We start from the raw sequence: 26,907 nt of genomic DNA on the forward strand, positions 1-26,907 counted from the left end.
ATTCCAAAAGGTCCAGATTGAGAAAATCTACTCGTGCAAAGGTCCAGACATTACAATAATGTCTAACTTGCGCTATTTAGTGCCATATATATATTCAAGTAGCCTAGTAGTAGTAACAACATCTCTGTGTGGTCAACAACTGTCAAATCAAATAAAGAAAGTACACATCAATTATATTTTTAAATATAATATATAATTAAGTTTTCAAATTGAATGTTGTTATCATTCAAGCTCTCTAATTATTTGGCCCACTAGTGTTGCTGGATGTTAACAGCAGCAGCAGTACCCATAGACATTAAATGACACGTATTTGTAGCGCTGTACAAAATGCCTTTTTCCCATTAAAGCCTCGAATGAGGTTTTTCAAAAGAAGCTTTGAATGTCTGTCTATGATGTCATCACCCTGAAAAATTGGCAAGATATGTTATATGCAAGATGTAATATGCAAGTTTGACCTTTGAACTCTTGGTAGAACAGTTAATAATGACTCAGAAAAAGGTCCTGTCTTAATATCACATGTTTATTACAAGATCAGTTTAGCATATGAACACTTACAGCTTTACATAACTTGTGAAAAGACTGTTACTTCAGTTTTTATATGATCTTTTAAATGTTAATGATATGCATATATTTATTACTATGAAATGTTAACTTGCACACTGAATACCTCCTAAGACCATATTCAAAAATAAATCATGCGTGACTTAGCCTGATAGCAATAGTCTCTAGCTCTACTTACATGATTACAATTAGCTTCATTATCATTCATTATGATAATTAAAAAAGGCAAATGTAGATTATAGTTCTGTGGATGAAATAATTTTTGTTTCATATATTCCTGTACTCTGTAGTTTAACTGCCTGAGAAATCAAGATATTGTACAGCCAAAAACTTTTTCGATTCCTCGAGCGATTTGAACCAAAGGACCATGACTCTCCTCAGCTTCCTTTCTGGCATCTTGTACATGCCTTGTCTGCAACGTTTCTCTTTCTTCTCTCAGTTCTCTGTCATGCTGTTCCTTCATTTTATTCTGCATGTTCAGCATATTCTTTCCTTGCTCCTCTCTGTCTCTCTGTCTCTCTGCTTCTATCTCTTTCCTCTCCCTCTCTCTGTCCTCACCCAACTTCTCCATCGTCTTCTTCATTTTCTCCTCAAACTCTTTGCTCTTCCTCTCGCTCTCAGCCTTGAGTTGGTCATTCATTTTCTTCATCTCTTTTTCATATTTTTCCTGTAGTTTCATCTCCAGTTTCTCTTGTTCTTTCCGAATTTGCTCTTCTTTCTCTTTCAGGATGCGTTGTTTCTCCTCTTCGATTTTCCTCTCTGCCTCTTGGAACATCTCGTTGGTGTAGTGGCTTCCTCCGTTCTTCTGGGCTACAATTCTGATCTTCTGGAGCAGCTCAGTGACCTGAGAGCGATCCTTCAGCTTATTGTTGAAGACATGGCACTGGCCATTACATCTGTCCACTAGTTCCTGCAGGTCCGGGCAACCCTCCAAGAACTCCTCAATAGATGTGTCTTCAAGAAGGTCACCATGAGTAAAGAGCACCATGCTGTATTTGTCTGCAGCCTGGCCAAAGAGTTCTTGAATTCTCTGCACCGTCTGCTTTTCCTCTTCAGTGTATCTGCCCAGCTTGATGATCACCAGGAACACATGGGGTCCAGGAGAAGCATAAGAGATGCACTGGCTGAGATCTTTAGATGTTTTCTCCGTGTTAAACCTGGTGTCAAAGAGGCCCGGGGTGTCGATAACAGCAACATGTTGCCCATCCACCACAGCGTTGCCCTTGGAACAGTATACAGTCATAGACTTTCCACTGAACTTTGAGTCAAAGCACTTTCGTCCCAGAATGGTGTTTCCACTGGCACTCTTCCCAATTCCAGTCTTCCCCACCATCACTATCCTCAGCTCCTCATCATTTTTTCTGCTGCTTCCTGTGTAGAAGAATGAGTGACACTGAATAAGACTCTACATCAGGTTGTACACACGTTGTACTCAAACTTGTACAGATATAGGAGAAAAGAAGCATCCATTCTGCTGCTTTGACAGAGCCAATAAAGGACTTTGTTGGAGGTTCCAATTTACAACATTTGTTGCAGAATTTCATTTGAGACAAATAAATGTTCTCATCTGGCTTTCTCTTCATCATCTAATGTGGCGTCCATATACTGTTCAGTTCACCACTTACAGGAAAAGGCAGCAGGTCTTTTAAAGCAGTGGTTCTCAACTGGTCTGGCTGCGGGACCCACCATCACCCCGACATGATAAGCCGCGACCCAAATCAAGGAAAATGTTCAACTTCTCAAATGTATTTAATGAAAAGATGGTGCAGTTTGAACCTGAGCTGAAAATGTCCTCTGCAGTCGTAGTATAGGGAGCTCTCTTGTGCAGAGAAATTGTTCCTGTAAGTCCCGTCCCACACAGTAAAACTGCTTTGTTTGTTATGTCTGTAGATTCATCCATTTGTAATGCAAAATGACCACTTCCCTAAATTCGAGCTGTGGTCTGTTGTTTGATGTCATCCAACATGTCTTCAATTCGTCTACTTATAGTGTCATTTGACAGAGGTATAGTTTTCAGTTTATCTCCTGCTGATATTAGCATTACAAGGTATTAACGCCAAATATTGTTAAGGAGTGTGAATAGACGGCACTCCGCTCCATGAAAAAAAAAAAATCCCCTTCAAAATAAAAGCACATGATTTTTATTTTTTATTTATTTAATAAGCAAAGGCCCACTGAAAACGGGTCGCGACCCACCAGTTGAAAATCACTGTTTTAAAGTGCCCCCTCTGTCAGCTGAAAGTGGAACTGGAAGTTGAAAACCTGTCTGCCTATCCAGACTGACACATTTATTTGAGGGTGTTTAAGATTTAAAAAAAATAATGATTCTTGATAAAATGAAAATGTTAATAATAAAACTGTTTGTCAGTCACATCACTTAATAAATCAAAGAAAACTCTCAACTGAACCTCCCTTCAAAAGACAATTCAACCTCCCTAATAACAATACAATGACAAAAACAGAACAAATTAACTTTTGACTCTGATTCTTAACAAAACCTGCATTCATCTGAGTCAACTATGGATAATTATTATTTTTTTAAATTTTATAGTGATGAAGAAATTGTGATTTTGAGTATTCCAGAATTTACATCAGGTTACATTCATGGTACTAAAGTCAGAAAAACTAAATGTATTTACAGTTCTACCCAGTAAGTCTAATACAGTATTAGTTTATAGGAGGTACAGAGGAACATTTCATAAAATTAGATTCAGCAGTGAGCACTGCTATATCAACATACAATGATTTACTTTAAAACATAGATACAGTTTCCGACTTACCTAGGTTTCTGGCCATGTTTGGGTTAAAGAGTGGAGTAGATACTGCAGCTGAAGTTCAGACAGTTCAGAGTGCGTCTCCTGCAGCTCTGTTAGAACGGCCCTATATGTACTAAGCAACACCCACAAATAGAAAGGGAAACCAAAGCTATTTATGGAGGTTTCGGTTATGGAAGGATTTTTTATTAAATGGGGTAAAGGTGAGAATATATGCTAAATACAATATAGTCTTTAATCATTTTGGAGTATACGTTTTGTCTTAACAAAGAAAGCAAGAGACATTAGTTATTCTAGATTAATTAATCAAGATAGTATAACTATAAGCTTAAACAATCTCACAAGCTGTGTCACATAACACATTCAGTTATTACCAGAGCTTTAGTTTAGGATACATTTTGAAGAGTACTTTCAAATGTTTAAACCTTGATCCCTTTCCAAAACACATCCATAACCTCAGGTTGAAAATATTGAGAAAAAAAGACAATAATTTAACTCTGCATACAGTAATGATAATGACTTAGTATATCCCAGATAAATATGGAACTTGTGTGGAGAAAGGTTTTTCTCGATGACCAAATGCTGGCTTATTTGTCACAGCGTTTTATAACTTAACTTTCCTTTGCAAGTTCCCACTGTTGTTTGACTTCTGTTTGAACTCAGCCTTTCAAAAGTCTGACAGTTTGTTCCCTGTTTACTGTCTTCTGTATCAGGCCCTGCATTACCACAACATCCCTGAGCATTTACAAGAAATGACAGCACTTCTTTAATCCCCTTCAGTATTTACAGGAAAAGGCAGCAGTTCTCTTAATAGTGCAGGGCTGCAAGACATTGCGAAGCAAGTTTATTTTAATATGACATACTATAAACAAAGACAATTCAAAGTGAATTTCAAACTGTATTAACAACATTAACTAGAACGTGCGTCAATAGAAATTAAAAGAAATTACTGTTAAAATTTGAGAAAAGAGAAAAAGAGACTTACAAGACTAAATCTTTAGGTTCTTTAGTGCTTGAATACTTAAGGTTTAGTCGATTCAACATATTCACACAGTGGACATATGGCTCTGACATCGTGCTCAGGGTGGGAAGGAATCTCCCTGAAACTAGTCAAACTGCTGTATAACTATGGTGAAGTGGAGCAAACATGTGAAGCTAAGTGTTGAGACAATCGACACAAGGGCAGATTCGTATGGGATGAAATGCCATTTAGATCCTGCAATAATGCATTCTTTATCAAGTTTAGATTTTTTTAATATAGTACTTCTCGCTCTAAAAGGTATTTGTGAACATTTTATGCCAATACAAATGGAATCACTGACATAGGACGACAGAGAAAGCAAAACAAGAAAGACCCTCAGCTTTTCAGCTTTTCTTAGCCAGAACAAGTGTCTTTGTAATCAGAAGTTGTTTTTCTCTCATCGTGTGGCTTTAAAGTAGTGACTTACAGTGTCCCTAAGATCATAGTGTCTACACCGACTGCAGCTACTGTACTGACAAGAAAACTAACTATTATTTTCTCCTTACATTTGTGATTTTTTTAACCACTATGAAAATAAATGACATGAACACTCCTGATTCACTTGGACCAAAGTAAGGGGCCTGGACCACAAACATAGTCACTTCATAGTCTACAGTGAAGCGAAGATGTCTTCTTCATGGCTACACCTCTGCTCACAACGCACGAGCATCCCTTCTTCTCAACTGTACATGACCTGTTTGAGCACATCGCACTTAAGGCGTGGTCGCATAATGTTAGAATGAGCCATACTGGTACGCACTGACAAAAATATTCAAGTGTCTCGACCGGTCAAAGCACAGACACACGAGCATCTTTCAAAGGTACCTGCAGTGAAATGAGATCAATCATATGGCCAATACCGCTGAGTTAGATCTGCCAGACGTTGGAGGAGCCTCTTGTTGAGTCTTAAAAACAAAGGATGAGAGAGCCTGCAGGCCGCAGGTAGTTTTCTTCTGCGAGCTTCTTACTGCGCACGCGCATCAGAAAAATGAGCTGGATCCGGTTCAAAATTAAAAACAATATTTAATGTACTACACAAAGTTCACTTACAAACTGAATTAACTATCAACAGTAATATTTCATGAAATAGAGGCTTATCAAGACTTATCAAGACTTGGAATTTGCCGTATTTTAATTCAAAAGTTGTGGTTTATCATGACGTTACTAAATACCAATAGAAATGTGGATAGCATATTCTAAAACATATTCTAAATGTGGATCTATCTCTACAACTAAATTACATATCCCCCCTTTGCCACGCTATCTCTGCTGTAAACTACTGTAGCGTAACAATGGAAGAGATCACATAGCAATTTATCTAAGCTAAGCCATACATCATTTTATAATAATTGAATATCATAAGTGAGAAATATTTCCGTAGACACACCGAACCTAAAAGAAAAATTGCCTACATAGTCACAACATCAGCTGCAGCATTTCCTGTTGAAATGGGATCAAAAGCGTTAGTATGAGCATCACATTTCATAACACATACCGTTTTAGGGAGCAGTCTGGCTTCTAGCAAGTCGGCCACGAGACAGTGGTGAGAAATGAGTATGATGTCAAAAAGCCTCTGTGTTTTCACAGGGCGCCTAAGTTGTGCACTAAAGGTGTAGCAAGAGTCAGTATAAACTTTAACTTGTCATTGGTCACTACAACAAAACCCTTCACCCGTGTCCGGCAAGCAGGATGCCAGACCCTCCATAAACAGTCACAAATCAGCATTTAGTGGGGGTGTCGGTGAGGTCAGGTCTCTGTATGCAGACCTGTTGAAAAGAAACTACATAGTTAATCAGCTTTCCATCTGCTGGAGTAGGAGAAAAGAGTGTTAGGATTAAGGGTAGTGCATTGTTTCAAAGTAATGTTAGGCAAATCTATTGTATTCATTTGCTCTAATCTGTAAAACAGCATAAGGAACCATGTCACAATATCACGTGCAACAGCACGCAGACAGAGGAGGGCCTGGTGCTGTGGAGTCTAACCTAGTAGAGGAACCAGGCCTTTGTCTTCCCCCATGTTCCTGAGTCAAATCTAATGTCATGTAACCGTCTCTTAGGTCAACGTATTGTATGAACTGAACAGTGTGTCAAGTTTAGATAGTCCAAGTGTCGGAGCTGATAGTAATGCATCCTCTATGTCATTAAAAGCAGCAGTCAAGTAATCAGTCTGGGTCAGTTCGTCTTGCGCATAAAGATATTACCATGAATCATGGAAGAGAGGAATGCCTCTCTTTCTGAGTAGTTTGGGATCCACTTTCTATAATATGACGTCATTCCTAAGAAGCTCATCATTTGTTTCTTAGTTTTATAGTTTAGGCACAGTTTGAATCGCCTGTATTCTTTTTGGAGAGAGGGTTTTTGTCCTCTGCTGTGATCACATGTCCCAAATATGAAACTTTTATCGAGAGCAAATTGCAATTTGGACGGTTAGCCTTGTGACCATTTGCAGCCAAAAACTAAATAGGACAACTCTAATTCTAAATTATTCTAATTTGCATGCTTCTTCTTTGGCCTGCAAATCATCATCAATATATTGTAACAAGGCAAAACCACTTGGTAAGTGTAAATTAGCCAGATTGTCTCTCCAGGCACTCTTAAATACACCAGGGCTTTCTGAATAACGCTAAGGACACCTGGGTCCAGGTAGAGCCTTTTCCTTTATGAGAAGGCAAATTAAAATTTACTGTCCTTGTGCACAGGTACAGGAAAAAAAAAATATATATATGCATTGGCCAAGTCATACATGTGGGACAAGGATAATCAGACTGCCAAATAATTGGAAGAATGGACAAAATTGGGATTCCCTGAAAAAGGCAGTTTTAGCCTACGACAAAAATTGTATCAACTTAAAACATGCTTGGAGCAGAGAAAAAGGTGAAGCAGATAAACATGAAATGATGTCCAAGAGGGAAAGAAAGAAATGTAACCGTTTAAATTGGACTGAAAAGCGTATGTGGAGAGACAGGGATACATTCTGCTGGAGCACCAGAGAAAGGGGGGTCTCACAGACACACACACACACACACACACACACACACACACACAACAACAAAACACCGATAGAATTATAAGGTACAACATAAGAAGTTTTTTTTGTACCAGAAGTATTTTCTTATATCATGCCATATGAAATATTGTCAGCCAGCTCTTAGCTTTGAGTGCAGAGGACATAGAGAATCATAACGGGTAAACAGGATGTGTTCAGTCTTCTTTTGACTTTGTCTACATTTTGTGGTTTCCTGTCCAGCAACTTTACATATTTTCCCCCACGTGACCTGAGACGTTTGCATTGTGCTGTGTAGTTACATAAAGTCTTTTTAAAAGTGAATTCCACAGGAGGGAACAAACAAATCAATGTTTAGCATATGTCACCTCTCAGTCAAACTTCTTCTCTGTTCAGCACCTTGTTATCTTCCTTCTCATTGCAGATCATGGACAAGAAGAAGTCAGAGAAGGGACAACACTGTAAGTGGCTTTCAAGTAACCTGGATTACATCCTTAAGCAGTGCGGGAATATTATATTTATGAATGAGTTTCAGATTTTTATTAATCAAACCAGTGCATTAGACAAGATGAAGGTGCTTTTACTCTGCACTGCACAGACTGTTAATTTTTTGAATTGTGATTGTTATTAATATTTACAGGGTCACCAACAGTGAGCGCGGATAGTAACGGTGTTGTCCTCGCCAGAGAAATGAGAAATGTAAAAGCGTAAAACCTCATCTGTAATATTGAAACAGGGAGTGATCCAGGAAGTAGTCAGACTGGTAAGCGTTTATATTTCTTTGTTAAGCTCCCACCCATCATTGATAGCAGCAGGCTATAAGACGGAGCACACAGGAAGCATTCAGGAAGCCCTGCTGAAGCACAGCACAATAGCACGATAGTACAATCATGCTATTCTTTACAATGTAACACTGGGGGGAAAAGATGATTTGCCAGTTATAAAATGAGACGAAAGGAGAAAACATTTGAAAACAATATCCTATTTCAGTTTTTGTTCTTCTTTTCCAAAGTCTCCTGTGGTAGAAGAAGTAGGCCCTACTCAATATAAAATGAAAAAAAAATGTTCTGGTGTAGAAATATGTTTTCATCTTTTTTAGACTTTAGTCTTTGTTTCTGGTAAAATAATGGATTAAACAGCAACAGAGGATTATACTCATACTTGTCCATCCAGTATTTACTGTAAGTTGTGGTGATGCTAATGAGCGCGGCATGACTGAAGCCAAATAATAAGTAAGTCATTATAACTAAAGTGGATGGCAATAAACCCCAAAACAACAAGGGAAATGATGGGATGTGATAGTAAGTAAAATCAGTGGTGTAGGGTGTGTGCATGAGTGCTGAGTGTGTTGAGAGAAATAGATGTTGTATAAATGGGAACAAAATCTCGGAGCTTCATACTCGGAGAACACCGGCCCAGGTGCCTCCAACTAGAGCAATCAATGCCTCCAGATATCTGTTTCATTAAAGAGACACATCGACAAGTAAACAGCTCGGGGACGGTCACACACCCCTCCATAACAGCTGGGTCCTGAAGGGAATCCCAGTACCAAAATATCATAACTATAATACAACACATTTTTCCAATAACACCAAAACAAGACAAACATTGTCTGAATCCCAGAGTCCATATACTTTACCAATAATTCTGTTGTGATCTGAAAAGCATCTTAGGTGAACCATTGACCTTCTCCAGCAGTCCAACATCCCTTGCACCAGGCTCCCGCCCCATCAACCAGTGCACCTAGGAAGCAGTTTAGGAGGTTAGGAAAAGACAAGAGGAGAACCAAGGAGACCAACACATAGTAAACCCTCATTACTGGGGAGCCCTGGACAACACGTCCGCCACCACGTTGTCGGTCCTCTTTACATGATGAATATCCAAACAGTAAGACTGCAAAAAGAGTGACCACCTGATTAACCTCTGGTTGGATCACTGCAACGAGTTAAGGAAGGTCAGTGGGTTGTGATCAGTGTAAACAACTACAGCTGTACCACTGCCTCCAACATACACATCAAAATGTTTCAAGGCCAGGATTAGCGGCAGAACTTCTTTTCAATAACCGAATAATTTAAATGACAGGAGTTAAATTTCCTTGAGAAGAAAATAACAGGCTTGTCTATCCCCAGGCCATCTGCTTGCATGAGGACGGACCCTGCACCTCCATAGCTAGCATCCACCTATATTTGAAACTGCCTGTCCAAGCGTGGGGCAGCCAGAACTGGAGAAGAGCAGAGGAGTGTTTTCACCTGTTCGAATGCTTTTTGACAGCCCGGTGACCAGACAAATGTAGCATTGTTTTGTCTTGTATGGCTAAGCCCTAGGCGCTCTCAGTAGGATGTAACCCTAACACCCAGTATGAATAGTTATGTACATCGTCTGTACTTTACTATTGCCTATTGAGAACATCTCACCATTTATGACTATCACTGCCAAGTCTTCACCCAGGGAATTTACCTTAAGCTCCTCTGGTAGATTCTGTCGTCACATCTGGATCACACGGTTAACGGGCAGGGGAAGAGGGTTAAACTGTTCTAAAGAACCAGAGTACTTTGTTTGGTTTCAGCCCATTACAAATGGTAAAGCTGTGGTTTTATTCAAGTTTTTCACACAAAAATCACATGCAACAATTTCAATTCAATGAAACAGTCTCAGTGCTACAAGAACTAATTCTAATTCTAACACTTCTACTGTAATAGGGCTTTTCTATTCAGCTTTCGCTGATTTGCTAAATAAATATAGTTCAGCTTATACCCTGGAAATCTCCCCTCCTCTCTCTCTCTCTCTCTGACATTCCTGCTGTTTTCAGGCTCTCTCAGTCAGCTCTCGCTGTGAGTTTTTTCTTTTTTCCATGCTGTCTTCTGATAGCAGAAGGGTCTTCTAGTCCACCTCCGAGTGGATAAGACACCGAAGGGTCTTCTATAGAAGTCTCTCCCAATGTCTACTACTGGGGAATCGCCTTTTTTTTCTTTGTGAAATAAGTATGATCCAGTCTCTACCCTGGAAAATCCCACTCTTTCCTGGGAATCTCTCTGTTTTTCTCCTACCTTCTCCTGTCTCTCTCTGCTCTGCTGGCTGGTTCTATGCTCATCTAAAGCTGGTACCTCCTTCAGGTTCATGCGTCACTCACACACGAGTCCTCCTGCTTATTGGTCTACAACAGAATGTAACTGGTTGTAACTGCTTTGATCCTGTTTAGAAGAGGAAGGATTATATAAGTTTTGAGTGACTATTTTATATAAGGCGTCTATGCAGTTTATATGGTTAATCACGTGTATCATAAAATAAAACAGTTTTTATGTTTAATCATTTCTATCATGAATTAAAACTGTTTATATGTTTAATGGTTATACTTTGAAATCAAAAAGGTTACAGGTTATAGTTATACTTTTATGCTTTCATACTTTTATACGATCTCTTAACAATGGTTAACTAGCTTAGAGCTAGATCCTAAAAAGCTTCTCGCAAATACTGTCGCATAACTTCTCCAGACACTCGCACAACTCCCAGAAATCTTCTTGCTGCATCTATATTTATGTAGATCTTCTCAGACAACATTCAGACGAATCAGACTGGGCATGTGCGCATATAGTGCTGATCTCAGAGGCAATGCGTAATGGAATAAAATTACTTCACCCCATTCTAGCGTCATGTAGATCTGTGCTGTTTGGGCACAATTGACTTTTTTTTGGGGTTTATTTTTTTGCAGAGTGGTATCCAAGAATAGCAATGTTTTTTTCCCTCAATTTTTCATCCTTCAATGTTTTTTGTTTAATGATCATCACATCTTTACTGCCAGCATGGCCTGTTAGTTGTATGTGTGGAGAAAGCATTGTTTTATCTGTCTAACAAACCCAACTTAATGCTTAATTACCTAATGAAAGACTTATTATTATTCCTGAAGCGTTTACAATCCGTCTTATGTCTTCATCTTCTTACCTCCCTGACCGCTGATGGTTTCTCAGAGCTGTTGGATATGTGGCAATGCTTTGATCTGTATATGGACTGATTTAAAATCCTGTGTTCTACAAAGTAATCCTCATGACTCGGTGTAGCTGCTTGTTGGCAGATGCAAAGCTGTTTTAAGCCACTACACATGTTATATTCACTATTTAAGAAGCTTCACAGGAACTCAACATGACTGAAGTTGAGCCAAAAAAAATCTCACAGTACAAAAGTGTCACTTTAGATGACTTGAGTGTTTTATTGAATGCAAAACCAAACCAGTGAAGTTGAGAAATGAGTCGGAGCAGTTCACACAATCCTGCAGAAGAATGACCAGGAAACATCTGTCAATAAAGAAACGTCCTCATTAATTATCTCAGTGTTTACACAATAACACACATTACATTACTATATATATATATATATATATATTTATTTATTTATTTCACCAACAAGGACCACGGCAATAACAGTATGAGTTTCGAGAGGTTTATTGCATAGTGGAATGATTGTTAGATTCAAGAAGCGGAAGGGGTCGAGGGATGAATAGATATAGGGTAGAGGTAGAGGGATGAAGGGGAGTAGGGTAGAGGGATGAAGGGGAGTAGGGTAGAGGGATGAAGAGATGTGGGGTAGGGGTAGAAGGATGAGGGGTAGGGATGAAGAGATGTGGGGTAGGGATGAAGGGATGTGGGGTAGGGGTAGAAGGATGAGGGGTAGGGATGAAGAGATGAGGGGTAGGGGTCGAGGGATGTAGGGTAGGGATGAAGAAATTAAGGGATGTAAGGAAGAAGAAACAAGGAGGGTTTGTAGAAAGGAGGTTAGGCGATCGATGGGGGACCGTTGATGTCTGGCGGCTGGCGGGAATGGAGACTGTAGGGTGGGGGCCGTCTCTTCGGAAACTCTGGCGGTGCAGAGTCCCCTGTTGTTCCTGTAATCCTGAAAAAAAAAAAAAAAGAGAGAGAGCGAGAGAGATCAACGGTAAGACAAATAATATTGTATTCATTGAATTAAAGATACTAAATGATCGATATAGTAAGTAAGACAGACAAATAATCTTTGAAAGTGAATGAAATTAATTATGAACAAATAGACGTAGCATACAGTTTGTAGGCATGTTACATAATATGACTTTGTTTATATATTGTAGACTATTCTAGGTCACTTTCTCAACAAAACAGAAGCTCCTACTTACATCGATCTCAGGGTCCTCCTCCTCTTCAGGTAGCCCACACCTGTACCTGTCAATAATACACTCAAAAGCAGCATTAAAAGCGTCATCATCATATGGGTCAGCGTGAATCAAAGATAGTAAATGATTAATATATTCTATAATATATTTTGACGCTCATACAAACCTTTTTTGTCCACGGTGAACAGCAGCAGCTCAGGTGGTGGAGTATTGTAAAAGTTAAGTATGAGACAGAATGGTTAATAAAACAATATTTCAATTATAAAATAAACATACTAAAGGCATAAACAGATTAACATTATAATACATTGAGCTATTTCTAACTTTGCCTTTACATTATAGATTCTAAATCAGAAGCTCTGACTCACCTTTTTTGTCCACGGTGATGGAGTGAGAGAGGGAACAATAAATCATCGTAAGTAAGACGGACAAATAATCTTTGAATGACCAAATAAGAAATTATTTATGAACAAATAGACGTAGCATACAGTTTGTAGGTATGTTACATAATATTCCTACTTACTTTTTCCGGCCAAAGGGAACACAAACATGGTTAGTAACACAAAAGATTTTTGAATTATTGAATTAAGAATTTAATATATTTTAATTGTTACTATACCTTTTTGGGCAATATTATTAAGGCAATTTTAACCCGCAGACTTTAACCAAACTGTCTTTGGGGAGTTTCCCTGGTCCCGTTTTCATGAGGTTTGCTCGTGTTGGATGTTCTGTATTTAGGTGTCCAGCGCAGTGCCAGTCAATTTTCAAGCAAAGGTGGTAAGTTCCTCTTCTCACATCAGCTTTCAATGATGTCTTTAGTGTTGACCTGGAGAGGATTACAGACACTGAGGGGTATGCATGACGTGTGTGATTCAAGCACACCCCCCACTGTGCAGACTGCAGACCAACCACTAGGAGCCAATGGTGCTGTAACAAGAAATAATGTGCTGATTGGAACACCGATCAAGCTAAAGGTTCCTTGCCCTGCCAGACGCAAAGGCCGGCCCTCAGGGTTAAAGTGGGTCAATCCACCGGCCCCAGTGCAAGGCGCTACATGGGGTGTCATCAGCCCTGCCACACACAAAGGCTACCATGAGAACCACTGGTCCTGCTTCGATGTGGACTCAGTGGTCGCTCCGATGACGTTTCCGGGAGGATTGATCCATCCAGCATGCATATATGAGTAGATACTACAGAAAAGCCCCAGTGCAAGATGCTACATGGGTTTTCTCCAGCCTTGAAGACGCAAAGGCCAGCACTCAGGATGAAATAAAGGTTGATTGATCCAGCGTGCAGATATGAGGCCCTCAGGGTTAAAGTGGGTCAATCCAACGGCCCCAGTGCAAGGCGCTACATGGGGTGTCATCAGCCCTGCCACACACAAAGGCTACCATGAGAACCACTGGTCCTGCTTCGATGTGGACTCAGTGGTCGCTCCGATGACGTTTCCGGGAGGATTGATCCATCCAGCATGCATATATGAGTAGATACTACAGAAAAGCCCAAGTGCAAGATGCTACATGGGTTTTCTCCAGCCTTGAAGACGCAAAGGCCAGCACTCAGGATGAAATAAAGGTTGATTGATCCAGCGTGCAGATATGAGGCCCTCAGGGTTAAAGTGGGTCAATCCAACGGCCCCAGTGCAAGGCGCTACATGGGGTGTCATCAGCCCTGTCACACACAAAGGCTACCATGAGAACCACTGGTCCTGCTTCGATGTGGACTCAGTGGTTGCTCCGATGACGTTTCTGGGAGGATTGATCCATCCAGCATGCATATATGAGTAGATACCATAGAAAAGCCCCAGTGCAAGACACTACATGGGGTGTCACTAACTCAGCCAGACGCAAAGGCCGGCCCTCAAGAATGAAGAAAGGTTGAGCTGTGGAAAAAATGAAGAGATACTACAGAAAAGCCCCAGCGCAAGATGCTACATGGGTTTTCTCCAGCCTTGAAGACGCAAAGGCCAGCACTCAGGATGAAATAAAGGTTGATCAATGCAGCGTGCAGATATGAGGCCCTCAGGGTTAAAGTGGGTCAATCCAACGGCCCCAGTGCAAGGCGCTACATGGGGTGTCATCAGCCCTGCTAGATGCAAAGGCTACCATGAGAACCACTGGTCCTGCTTCGATGTGGACTCAGTGGTTGCTCCGATGATGTTTCCGGGAGGATTGATCCATCCAGCATGCATATATGAGTAGATACTATAGAAAAGCCCCAGTGCAAGACACTACATGGGGTGTCACTACCTCAGCCAGACGCAAAGGCCGGCCCTCAAGAATAAAGAAAGGTTGAGCTGTGAAAAAATGGAGATACTACAGAAAAGCCCCAGTGCAAGGCGCTACATGGGGTGTCATCAGCCCTGCCAGATGCAAAGGCTACCATGAGAACCACTGGTCCTGCTTCGATGTGGACTCAGTGGTTGCTCCGATGACGTTTCTTGGAGGATTGTCAGCCCGTCCCATCGTCAAGTCAATCCGAGTCGCTCTCTTAGGACCACCTCGGTCTCTTCATAGCAGCCTCCTCCTCGTCGTCGCTCTCTTCCCTGCGTCGTTTTGTGGAGGAGCCGAGGCCAGAAGTTGAGGGAACTGCTGCATCCGTGAGCTCTTCTGAGGAATCTTCAACATCCAGTACAGGGAGCTCAACTGCAAACTCAAAGTCCTCGTCCTCAGAGTCCTCAAGTACGATGACGTCAATCTCAGGGTCATCCTCCTCTTCAGGTAGCAAATACCCGTACCTGTCCAAAATAAGCTCAAAAGCAGCTTCTAAAGCATTATTATCAAAAGATTCAGTGTAACGAAAAGCAGAGTCAGCGTGAGGGAAAGCAGGAGCAGCAAAAGCATAAGGATCAGCGTCGGGAACAGGGCAGTAAACAGGAAGAAGAACATAGCCTTGTTGTTGTCCCTCCATCACAAAGTGTGGTGGTGGGAACTGCAGCTCACCCTCAGCCTCCTGAAGCCCGTCCACATGATCCACACCAACGCCAACCTCTTCCTCCTCGTCCTCGTAATCAAGAAGGACCGGGTCGTCGGGCATAAGGGCGGCATCAGGGCGGACTGAGGTAGGAAGAAAAACATTTATTTAAAAAAAGTCACATCCACAAGCCACCAACTAACACAAAGCCACCGCTAGTCTGCTTCAAAAGGCAACTATTTCAGTATTTATCAGGAGCAAATTATGAAATGCTATTTCCATGTGAGACCATAGCCACGGTCCAAACTTATTCTATAGGGAAAGGCCAGTGTGCACATTATCACCAGCCGAGCACTTTTAAAAAAGGCTCTTACATTTGGAACTGGATTCAGAAAACGTCATTCACATACACTAATATAATCAGACAACATTTGCCCAAACTATTTTCCACTCCTTCATAGTGTATATGCAACCTTGTACTGTAAGAGATGTGTTGGTAAAAGCTGTTGTCCTCCATTGTACCATGGTGTACACACTGCAAAATACTACACACAAATACTCCATCATGCTCTTATAGCATCTGTTTCTTCACTTAAAGAATATATTGACTGGGGTGCTGTGCAATAAACATGTTAAATTGTGATGAATGGATCCAAATCATATCCATTTGTTATCGTTTGTTTAAAGAGCACAGTAGCAGTAATGAAGGACTAAAGAGCTAAAGTGATGTGGAGTTGTATTCAGTCAGATTTAGTTATTTGGCATACAGTACTTCTGTCTACTTGGTGAGGGAAGAATGGATCAGTTTAACCCTTGTTTGCACAACACAATTCTGCATAACAACCCTGTTCACATTGTATAGCCATAATAAAAGTCAGACTACTATATTATAAATCAGAACAAAGCGTGTTGCATCATAGTTTGGACCTTGTGGTGATTCTGACTCTATTCAGTGAGAGATGACACTGCCTCCAATACTATCTGAAGTTTCTAATAAACTGTGAAAAACACTGAGATGAAGCCATCTTTTAGTAGGCCTATAGCATTTGCGTTGTATTAAATGCTAATCGCGGTTAGCATTTCTGCATTAACGGCAATGTTAATATTAGCTTAGAAGCTAGCTAGTCAAACATGCTTACATGTTGGCTATATGCTGGATTGTTGTTATGTATTCATGCATGTGTATATGGATAGTTTGTAAGGCCATATTTCATATTGTGTTTCCACAGTTTTACAAATTAAGAAAGATTCTAACTAAAGCCCTGAAACTCTTCCGACGGATGCCTGGGTCTTTATTGAAAGGATCTACTGTTAGCGATCTGCTAAGCTTTCCTGCACAAAGCAAGAGCAGAATAATGACACTGCCTCCAATACTATCTAAAGTTTCGAATAAACTGTGAAAAACACTGAGTGCATGACAAACCACTTTACAGATAAAACTACATGACCCACAAATCACAATGTTATGATGACACTAACATGACTGACAGATGACTGAACGCTTTGGTTTTTAGGTCCATTAACTGTCAGACATTCACCAATGTTAACGTTACATCTCTTTCATTCAGGCTCATAACAATTTTGATCTGTTGGTGCATTTTAATGAATATCTTGAAGCTAGCTCTCAAATGCTCCTTCTTTTAGTTCCATCTTGCCATGGTGCAAGAAGAGGTCTATTTCTCAAAATGGTGGAGGCGCCATTTTGTTTCCGAGATTGTCAACACAAAAATCAACGATTTGATCCCCTCAAACAAAAATAACGGTGTTTTCATGTCCCTACACATGTGTTAACACATCCCACACCTATTTCGAAGAAGAAAGTCCAGTCTTAACATATAATTATTGTTTTACACCAGAAACTGTGAGTGGCCTCAAAATCTGAGTTTTTCTAATTGCTAGCTTAAATTCTGAACATTCTTTAGCTTAATATTCAACAATTGAACGTAATTAAACGCACGTATTGTACTGAAATTACCTTTTATGGAGTCAAGGAACATTAATAAACACATTTGGCATGAAATTTAAAAAAAAAAAAATAAATAAAATAAAATAATAATGTTTTACCTGTAGGTCTGAACATGCACACTGGTCTGCACACCGGGGGTCCACTGGAAGCCATTATATCCAACAGGTATTGTTTGCTGTAGGTATTCAACTCAGTTCTCCAACAGTTTGTTTTCGAGGTGATCAGATCTCTGAGAGCTCAATCTTGTAGGTTCCGCAGGTAAACTTGTTAGGTTCAAGTGCAACTCAGAAAGGCCGTTTTTCGATGACGCTAGTATGTGGCCACGCCCCCTCCAGTTCCCACTAACGCAGGCATGCGTGTGTGAGAGAGATTTTATTTTATAGTAAATTGTGTAAATGTAAATAGTTTGGACTGTGTGTGTGTTTACAATAGGTGTTTCCATAAATCCGTGATGTGTGTGATACGATTCACATCATCTTGACCCAGAGCATACATACAAGGTTCAACCAAGAATGAAACATGTCAGCAGTTTCATTTGTGTTGTTGTTGATTTAGATATAAAATAATGAATAGAAAGGCAGTAGACATGAGTAGACATGAACTAAACTAAACTTGAATCACTGCATGCTTCCATCGACATCATGCAAAGATTGCACAATTCATGAAACCCAAATTTATCGCATTTAATTGAGTACCATGTGGGGCTTTTTATTTGTCACTGGGATGATACTGTGAAGGATTTCAGTATTAAAAACATTATTAGTAGGATTAATAACACCCCAAGTGGTGAGTAGAAGTGTCACAATAATAAGAATGTCAAAATATGTTAAGTCACAATATATTTACTTATGGAATGTATAATATGTTTACAGTATGTTTACCATAGAAGTGTTAAGCCATAAAAGACAATCATTGAATGTATTAAACTGTGAAGAATAGCCAAGGGACAGACAGGGATTTCGAGACAGGCATTGCAGAGACCACCAAGACCAGAGGAGGAGTCCGGACGACTTCAACCAAACACTGAGCTGATAACTGCCCGAAGCCAGGAGGGGCTATTGAATTTCGGCCAATCACAGAGGCTGATACTGGACATTTAAACTTTCGGACAGAGACTTTTAAATATAGGCTAGTTCCAGAGGGTTTTGGCCAGAGTTCGCGCCGTTACCACTCTGTCTAGTTGACCAGCTGGGCTGGCCTATTAGGTGGGCCTTGTGAGAACTCTGCCCTGGGGACATATTGACATCGATAGAGTAATTCAGTTTGCAACTGTTCTAGCTTCTCTTGTTTATTAAATACTTTTTGATTGTAAACCGGATCCAGTTCATTTTTGGTGCGACTTCGCTGCCGAAGGTTTGCAGCAGCGAAAGCCCAGCAGTCTGGGTCTCCCCTGAAAATATCTAGCCCCAACAATACCGAGCAGCCCACGGTCTGTGATGTTATTGCTTTGTGAAGTAATAAAATCACAGTTTTATTTTTGAATTGTTATTAATATTCAACTTTATATGCACATAGTGAGAAGATCACTTTGTGGTGCATTTTGCGACATTTCTAAAAACAAGGGACTCTAATGATGCATGTATGTCATCTGGACAACCTCCACATGATGGCAGTATTGTAACTGCATTCACTTTTTATTCACCGATGTATTTTTGCCAACACATGGCACCACAGTCTCACTTGCAGTACTACAAGTAAGACGCCCTCTTTTCTTCTTCCAAACACAATCATCCCATCTCCCCAATTAAGCAAGACAACACTGTGCGGGGTGAAACTGTAACATTAACTCAGACTGCAGACTGTGTTGAAAGTAAGACAGTATTGTTCTCAGCCGTGACCTCATTTTACACGTTTAATCTGTTGCTCATCGTCAGTCGGTGGGATAAGTCTGGGAGCAGGAAGGGTGGGAGAGTCTTCCTCTCGCTTTACTGTCAAACATCTGCGTGTGATCATAACAATCCAACTGAGAGCTGGACTGAGATTTCTATCCAGTAGATATCATGCAAATTGAACACTGATATGAAACAGCGTCTCCCCCCTGAACCAAATGTATTTACAAAACTCTCAGCTTAATTGATGTGTTATATTATGAGTTATGAAAATACTATAAGGTCACTAATGACTGTTGCTAATTGCAACAGCTTAGTACCACAGTCACATTTATATCATAATAATACAATCGGTGATGGCTGAATACTTGAAATGAGGTAGTGCTTAACACTGGATATCTTCTGTCTTGCGCACATGCAGGTCGAGTCTTTGGCCCAATCCCAATGTCCCCCCTAAAGCCTCAAACCCTGAACCCTCAAGGACTTACTGACGTCACCTGGTAAGTGGGTGAGTGTGAGAGACTGTGAGGGGTTGAGATGGTGTAAATAGGAATGGGACAGCACTTTCTTGCAACATATCACGTTACCATGAAAACGACAACAAATATGATGTTTAACTGTGTGTATTTATTTTATACTTTGTACTCCCTGATTTGAATGTCTTCCTGGCTATTTCCTCACTTATTCTACTTAATAGTAATACTTAACAGGAAGATGTGCGGAGTGATACTTATCTGAATTCATGTGTTGAGCAACACCATCAGTGTCACAAATTCCACTTCATCTGAGATTGTTTTCATCCTGTCTGTTTCTCTAACTCTGCTGTTGTTTCAGGTCCTGCTATTCTCACCCTGGGTACATCCCAAGCCTCTTAATTGCATCCCCGTTTCCCTCACTTGGGTCCTTTCCTTGCGTCTTAGTCCCTCCCACCAGGGATGCATGGAGGAAACCATGCGAGGAGAGAGGAACGAGGAAATGAGAATTAAGAGACTTGGGATGTACCCCCTGTCATCACTCATATTCCCCTCACCTGGTCCTCCACGCCCATCTCACCTGCAGCCCATTCCCTCATTAGTCCCTCACTATTTAGGTCCGTTCACTAGCACTTTATCCCTGCCAGATTGTCTTGTGTTACTGCCAAGCTTTCCAGCATTATCCTCGTTACTATTCGTGCTCGGCCTGTTCAGACCCTGCCTGCTTGGATTCTCTGCCTTCCCCTTGTTGGATTTGTTTGCCTTATTGACTGACCTCCCGGTTTGACCCTGCATGAACACTAGTAAACCAAACTGTACTTGTACTCTGTGTCGTGCTTTTGGGTTCCCGTACTTGTAATCCTTGCAATCAGTTGTTATTCTGACAAAACGGCCCAAAATCTAGAGAAATACTCTCCAAGCAGGTTTTTCTTCTTTTAATAATAAAGTCTTTATTCTCAGGGTTTGGTTGTTGGAAACATCACACAGCCTGGTGTTACAGCAGACAGTCAGAGAGCCAGCTGCATGTTCAGTGAAGGGTGTGTCTGCAGATTCACAACACAATGCTATGAGCTGGACAGAGAACACGTCCTCTATTGTGGGCAGCAGAACTTCCATAATACTAACATGTTTCTTCAGACAGTCCCCGCTGAATCTTATTGGTTGTGTATTGCCGTCTAAAACACAAAAGCACAGGTGTGTGTAAATAACGCCATAGCTTTCATAAACTGCTATTTCGTAAAGATTTGAGACATTGAAGTCTTCCATGTGCTCATGAAAAAACAGAAATGTGGTGCTTGCCAGGGTGTCGGGTTAAGGATTGTGGGGTCAGACAATTTTCTGCAGGAGTTAGCTCGAGCTTATTCTACATTAAATCTACGTTATTTAATGAACCTTGCCTTGTGGTGGCTGGCTAGTCTTAACGTTCACTGGTTTACCCGGTCAGAGCTCTCTGCGGCAGCTGCAATGAACGGCAAAAACATTCTACAACATGCGGTTGGTAGTAAAGTCCCACCTTGAAATTCCATTAATAATTTTAAACACCAAACAATTGAAACATGCTTTCCTTCCTCCACTGCATGATAGACTTGTTTTGTCATGTATGCCATGTGAAAGCTGTTAACAGCCGTAAATATTTCAGTTTTTTTTCAGTTTTTTTTCTTCTTTTCCAAAGTCTCCTGTGGTAGAAGAAGTAGGCCCTACTCAATATAAAATGAAAAAAAAAAATGTTCTGGTGTAGAAATATGTTTTCATCTTTTTTAGACTCTAGTCTTTGTTTCTGGTAAAATAATGGATTAAACAGCAACAGAGGATTATACTCATACTTGTCCATCCAGTATTTACTGTAAGTTGTGGTGATGCTAATGAGCGTGGCATGACTGAAGCCAAATAATAAGTAAGTCATTATAACTAAAGTGGATGGCAATAAACCCCAAAACAACAAGGGAAATGATGGGATGTGATAGTAAGTAAAATCAGTGGTGTAGGGTGTGTGCATGAGTGCTGAGTGTGTTGAGAGAAATAGATGTTGTATAAATGGGAACATTCCATCTTGACAATATACTCTATCTACACTATGTCTTTGCTATTTAGTAAACTGTAAAACACTCTGGGTCCTGAGGATTACGTTGTGAACAATTTGGAAGGACAGGAATGAGAATGTGTCACCTGGTCGTCCCTGCAGCATGGACACTCTGCATGCTGAGGGCCTCCTCCCGCTCTCTGCTTGGAGAGCAGAGATTCTCCTTCCTGTCTGGCTGTCTGTCAGGAGAACGGGAACATCACACTGCAACAACACACACTCACACTGTAATGAATTGCTTTAAATTTACGGTGGATTTAACACGGTATCTTACAGTATTTCATAATATCTGTAACATACAGTTAAATGTTCATCCCTCGCATGTAAATTAACAGTCAATGCCGTCAATTAACCACAACAGCAGACTACTGTAATTTATGTGTAGTGGTGGAAATATGCTTCTCTATACAAGTTCAGTGAATCACAATCCATCTAAGTTACATCGTACTAGTCGTTCATATTAGTGGTCTGTGCCGTTGAATCAGAGTGGTATGCCATTCATTTTTAAAGGAATACTCCACTGAAACTGATAAAATACTCATGCCACGCTCATTAACATCACCACAACGTACAGTAAACACTGGATGGACAAGTATGAGTATAATCCTCTGTTACTGTTTAATCATTTCTTCTTTCATTTTCTATTGAGTAGGGCCTACTTCTTCTACCACAGGAGACTTTGGAATAGAAGAAAAATACTGAATAGCAGAAATAGGATATTGTTTTCAAAGGTTTTCTCCTTTCGTCTCATTTTACAAATGTCAAATCATCTTTTTTCCCCCGGTGTTATGTTGAAGTCTGTTCCACCGTTGTATAGTGTTTCCCTGCTGTTATAAATGGTGTTCGCTTACATTATAATCATGTTATTATGCTGTGCTTCAGGGCAGGACTACACCCAATGAACTGTGCTGCACGCTTCCTGTGTGTGCTCCGTTTTACAGCCTGCTGCTGTCAAGGACTCACGGGTTGAGTGCGAATAAAAAGGGAGTGCACTATCTGTAAAGCTGGCAGAGAGAAGACGTGGGAAGTAACAAGCTTTTGGTTTCTGTTGACTCTTTTAAACTGTTTATTTCAACTTTCCTTTTCAAGAAACATTTTTATTCCTGCAGTTTTTGTCCGATAAGTCGAACTTCACAAAGGTAGGCGGCAGCATTTGTTCTATTTGTTGTGTCATAAAGAGACTCTGTTTGTGTGGAGTCTAGTTTTAGTAAAGTATACGTGGCAGTCGTGTGAGTCTATGGTTTAACGGTTTTGCTTTTATGTGCGTAAAGACATTTCTCAATTTTACTCTCCATACTCAGTACTGTTTAAACGTGTTCAGTCACCGAGAGAAGTTATTTATGCCAACAATAACGTAGCTTAACGTGTTGATCACACACACACACACACACACACACACACACACACAACAACAAAACACCGATAGAATTATAAGGGACAACATAAGAAGTTTTTTTGTACCAGAAGTATTTTCTTATATCATGCCATATGAAATATTGTCAGCCAGCGCTTAGCTTTGAGTGCAGAGGACATAGAGAATCATAACGGGTAAACAGGATGTGTTCAGTCTTCTTTTGACTTTGTCTACATTTTGTGGTTTCCTGTCCAGCAACTTTACATATTTTCCCCCACGTGACCTGAGACGTTTGCATTGTGCTGTGTAGTTACATTAAGTCTTTTTAAAAGTGAATTCCACAGGAGGGAACAAACAAATCAATGTTTAGCATATGTCACCTCTCAGTCAAACTTCTTCTCTGTTCAGCACCTTGTTATCTTCCTTCTCATTGCAGATCATGGACAAGAAGAAGTCAGAGAAGGGACAACACTGTAAGTGGCTTTCAAGTAACCCGGATTACATCCTTAATTAAGCAGTGCGGGAATATTTTATTTATGAATGAGTTTCAGATTTTTACAAAATCAAACCAGTGCATTAAACAAGATGAAGGTGCTTTTGAGAATAATAATTCAGAAAGGAGGAGACACCTGTCAGCGCTGAAGGTAAAGATTAGCTGGTACCATTCCTGTATACGGCCCTACTCTGCACTGCACAGACTGTGAGCGAGCCTCAACTTTGCGTCTGGCTTCAATCAAGTCAGAGGTTCAAGTTGAGAGAAATAGATGTTGTATAAATGGGAACAAAATCTCGGAGCTTCATACTCGGAGAACACCGGGCCCAGGTGCCTCCAACTAGAGCAATCAACGCCTCCAGATATCTGTTTCATTAAAGAGACACATCGACAAGTAAACAGCTCGGGGACGGTCACACACCCCTCCATAACAGCTGGGTCCTGAAGGGAATCCCAGTACCAAAATATCATAACTATAATACAACACATTTTTCCAATAACACCAAAACAAGACAAAAATTGTCTGAATCCCAGAGTCCATATACTTTACCAATAATTCTGTTGTGATCTGAAAAGCATCTTAGGTGAACCAGTGACCTTCTCCAGCAGTCCAACATCCCTTGCACCAGGCTCCCGCCCCATCAACCAGTGCACCTAGGAAGCAGTTTAAGAGGTTAGGAAAAGACAAGAGGAGAACCAAGGAGACCAACACATAGTAAACCCTCATTACTGGGGAGCCCTGGACAACACGTCCGCCACCACGTTGTCGGTCCTCTTTACATGATGAATATCCAAACAGTAAGACTGCAAAAAGAGTGACCACCTGATTAACCTCTGGTTGGATCACTGCAACGAGTTAAGGAAGGTCAGTGGGTTGTGATCAGTGTAAACAACTACAGCTGTACCACTGCCTCCAACATACACATCAAAATGTTTCAAGGCCAGGATTAGCGGCAGAACTTTTTTTCAATAACCGAATAATTTAAATGACAGGAGTTAAATTTCCTTGAGAAGAAAATAACAGGCTTGTCTATCCCCAGGCCATCTGCTTGCATGAGGACGGACCCTGCACCTCCATAGCTAGCATCCACCTATATTTGAAACTGCCTGTCCAAGCGTGGGGCAGCCAGAACTGGAGAAGAGCAGAGGAGTGTTTTCACCTGTTCGAATGCTTTTTGACAGCCCGGTGACCAGACAAATGTAGCATTGTTTTGTCTTGTATGGCTAAGCCCTAGGCGCTCTCAGTAGGATGTAACCCTAACACCCAGTATGAATAGTTATGTACATCGTCTGTACTTTACTATTGCCTATTGAGAACATCTCACCATTTATGACTATCACTGCCAAGTCTTCACCCAGGGAATTTACCTTAAGCTCCTCTGGTAGATTCTGTCGTCACATCTGGATCACACGGTTAACGGACAGGGGAAGAGGGTTAAACTGTTCTAAAGAACCAGAGTACTTTGTTTGGTTTCAGCCCATTACAAATGGTAAAGCTGTGGTTTTATTCAAGTTTTTCACACAAAAATCACATGCAACAATTTCAATTCAATGAAACAGTCTCAGTGCTACAAGAACTAATTCTAATGCTAACACTTCTACTGTAATAGGGCTTTTCTATTCAGCTTTCGCTGATTTGCTAAATAAATATAGTTCAGCTTATACCCTGGAAATCTCCCCTCCTCTCTCTCTCGCTCTCTGACATTCCTGCTGTTTTCAGGCTCTCAGTCAGCTCTCGCTGTGAGTTTTTTCTTTTTTCCATGCTGTCTTCTGATAGCAGAAGGGTCTTCTAGTCCACCTCCGAGTGGATAAGACACCGAAGGGTCTTCTATAGAAGTCTCTCCCAATGTCTACTACTGGGGAATCGCCTTTTTTTTCTTTGTGAAATAAGTATGATCCAGTCTCTACCCTGGAAAATCCCACTCTTTCCTGGGAATCTCTCTGTTTTTCTCCTACCTTCTCCTGTCTCTCTCTGCTCTGCTGGCTGGTTCTATGCTCATCTAAAGCTGGTACCTCCTTCAGGTTCATGCGTCACTCACACACGAGTCCTCCTGCTTATTGGTCTACAACAGAATGTAACTGGTTGTAACTGCTTTGATCCTGTTCAGAAGAGGAAGGATTATATAAGTTTTGAGTGACTATTTTATATCAGGCGTCTATGCAGTTTATATGGTTAATCACGTGTATCATAAAATAAAACAGTTTTTATGTTTAATCATTTCTATCATGAATTAAAACTGTTTATATGTTTAATGGTTATACTTTGAAATCAAAAAGGTTACAGGTTATAATAGTTATACTTTTATGCTTTCATACTTTTATACGATCTCTTAACAATGGTTAACTAGCTTAGAGCTAGATCCTAAAAAGCTTCTCGCAAATACTGTCGCATAACTTCTCCAGACACTCGCACAACTCCCAGAAATCTTCTTGCTGCATCTATATTTATATAGATCTTCTCAGACAACATTCAGACGAATCAGACTGGGCATGTGCGCATATAGTGCTGATCTCAGAGGCAATGCGTAATGGAATAAAATGACTTCACCCCATTCTAGCGTCATGTAGATCTGTGCTGTTTGGGCACAATTGACTTTTTTTTGGGGTTTATTTTTTTGCAGAGTGGTATCCAAGAATAGCAATGTTTTTTTCCCTCAATTTTTCATCCTTCAATGTTTTTTGTTTAATGATCATCACATCTTTACTGCCAGCATGGCCTGTTAGTTGTATGTGTGGAGAAAGCATTGTTTTATCTGTCTAACAAACCCAACTTAATGCTTAATTACCTAATGAAAGACTTATTATTATTCCTGAAGCGTTTACAATCCGTCTTATGTCTTCATCTTCTTACCTCCCTGACCGCTGATGGTTTCTCAGAGCTGTTGGATATGTGGCAATGCTTTGATCTGTATATGGACTGATTTAAAATCCTGTGTTCTACAAAGTAATCCTCATGACTCGGTGTAGCTGCTTGTTGGCAGATGCAAAGCTGTTTTAAGCCACTACACATGTTATATTCACTATTTAAGAAGCTTCACAGGAACTCAACATGACTGAAGTTGAGCCAAAAAAAATCTCACAGTACAAAAGTGTCACTTTAGATGACTTGAGTGTTTTATTGAATGCAAAACCAAACCAGTGAAGTTGAGAAATGAGTCGGAGCAGTTCACACAATCCTGCAGAAGAATGACCAGGAATAGTGGAATGATTGTTAGATTCAAGAAGCGGAAGGGGTCGAGGGATGAATAGATATAGGGTAGAGATAGAGGGATGAAGGGGAGTAGGGTAGAGGGATGAAGAGAT

General features: G+C 40.5%; 1 protein-coding gene and 1 long non-coding RNA gene across 3 annotated transcripts; one reads left to right on the top strand and one right to left on the bottom strand.

Moving 5' to 3' along the window:
* Positions 1-504: 504 nt before the first annotated feature.
* LOC142962394 (GTPase IMAP family member 9-like) lies at positions 505-3,411 on the bottom strand. The gene is made up of 2 exons (XM_076102845.1): positions 3,342-3,411; positions 505-1,932 (listed from the first exon to the last, which is right to left on the bottom strand). Exons 1-2 carry the CDS (start codon positions 3,355-3,357, stop codon positions 869-871), a joined length of 1,080 nt encoding a protein of 359 aa, XP_075958960.1. The 5' UTR covers positions 3,358-3,411; the 3' UTR covers positions 505-868.
* A 4,048-nt stretch (positions 3,412-7,459) lies between these two features.
* On the top strand, positions 7,460-25,174 carry LOC142964893 (uncharacterized). Of its 2 annotated transcripts, XR_012957601.1 has the most exons (6): positions 7,460-7,820; positions 8,000-8,122; positions 19,626-19,704; positions 22,640-22,896; positions 23,548-23,584; positions 24,181-25,174. It is a non-coding gene; the product is annotated as an uncharacterized LOC142964893 (long non-coding RNA). The 2 variants fall into 2 exon arrangements; XR_012957602.1 differs by lacking the exons at positions 7,460-7,820; positions 8,000-8,122 and adding an exon at positions 17,004-17,552.
* Positions 25,175-26,907: the final 1,733 nt, after the last annotated feature.

The sequence above is a fragment of the Anarhichas minor genome, unplaced genomic scaffold, assembly GCF_050575085.1.
Source record: "Anarhichas minor isolate MPS153535 unplaced genomic scaffold, ASM5057508v1 ptg000004l, whole genome shotgun sequence".
Lineage (NCBI taxonomy): Eukaryota > Metazoa > Chordata > Actinopteri > Perciformes > Anarhichadidae > Anarhichas > Anarhichas minor.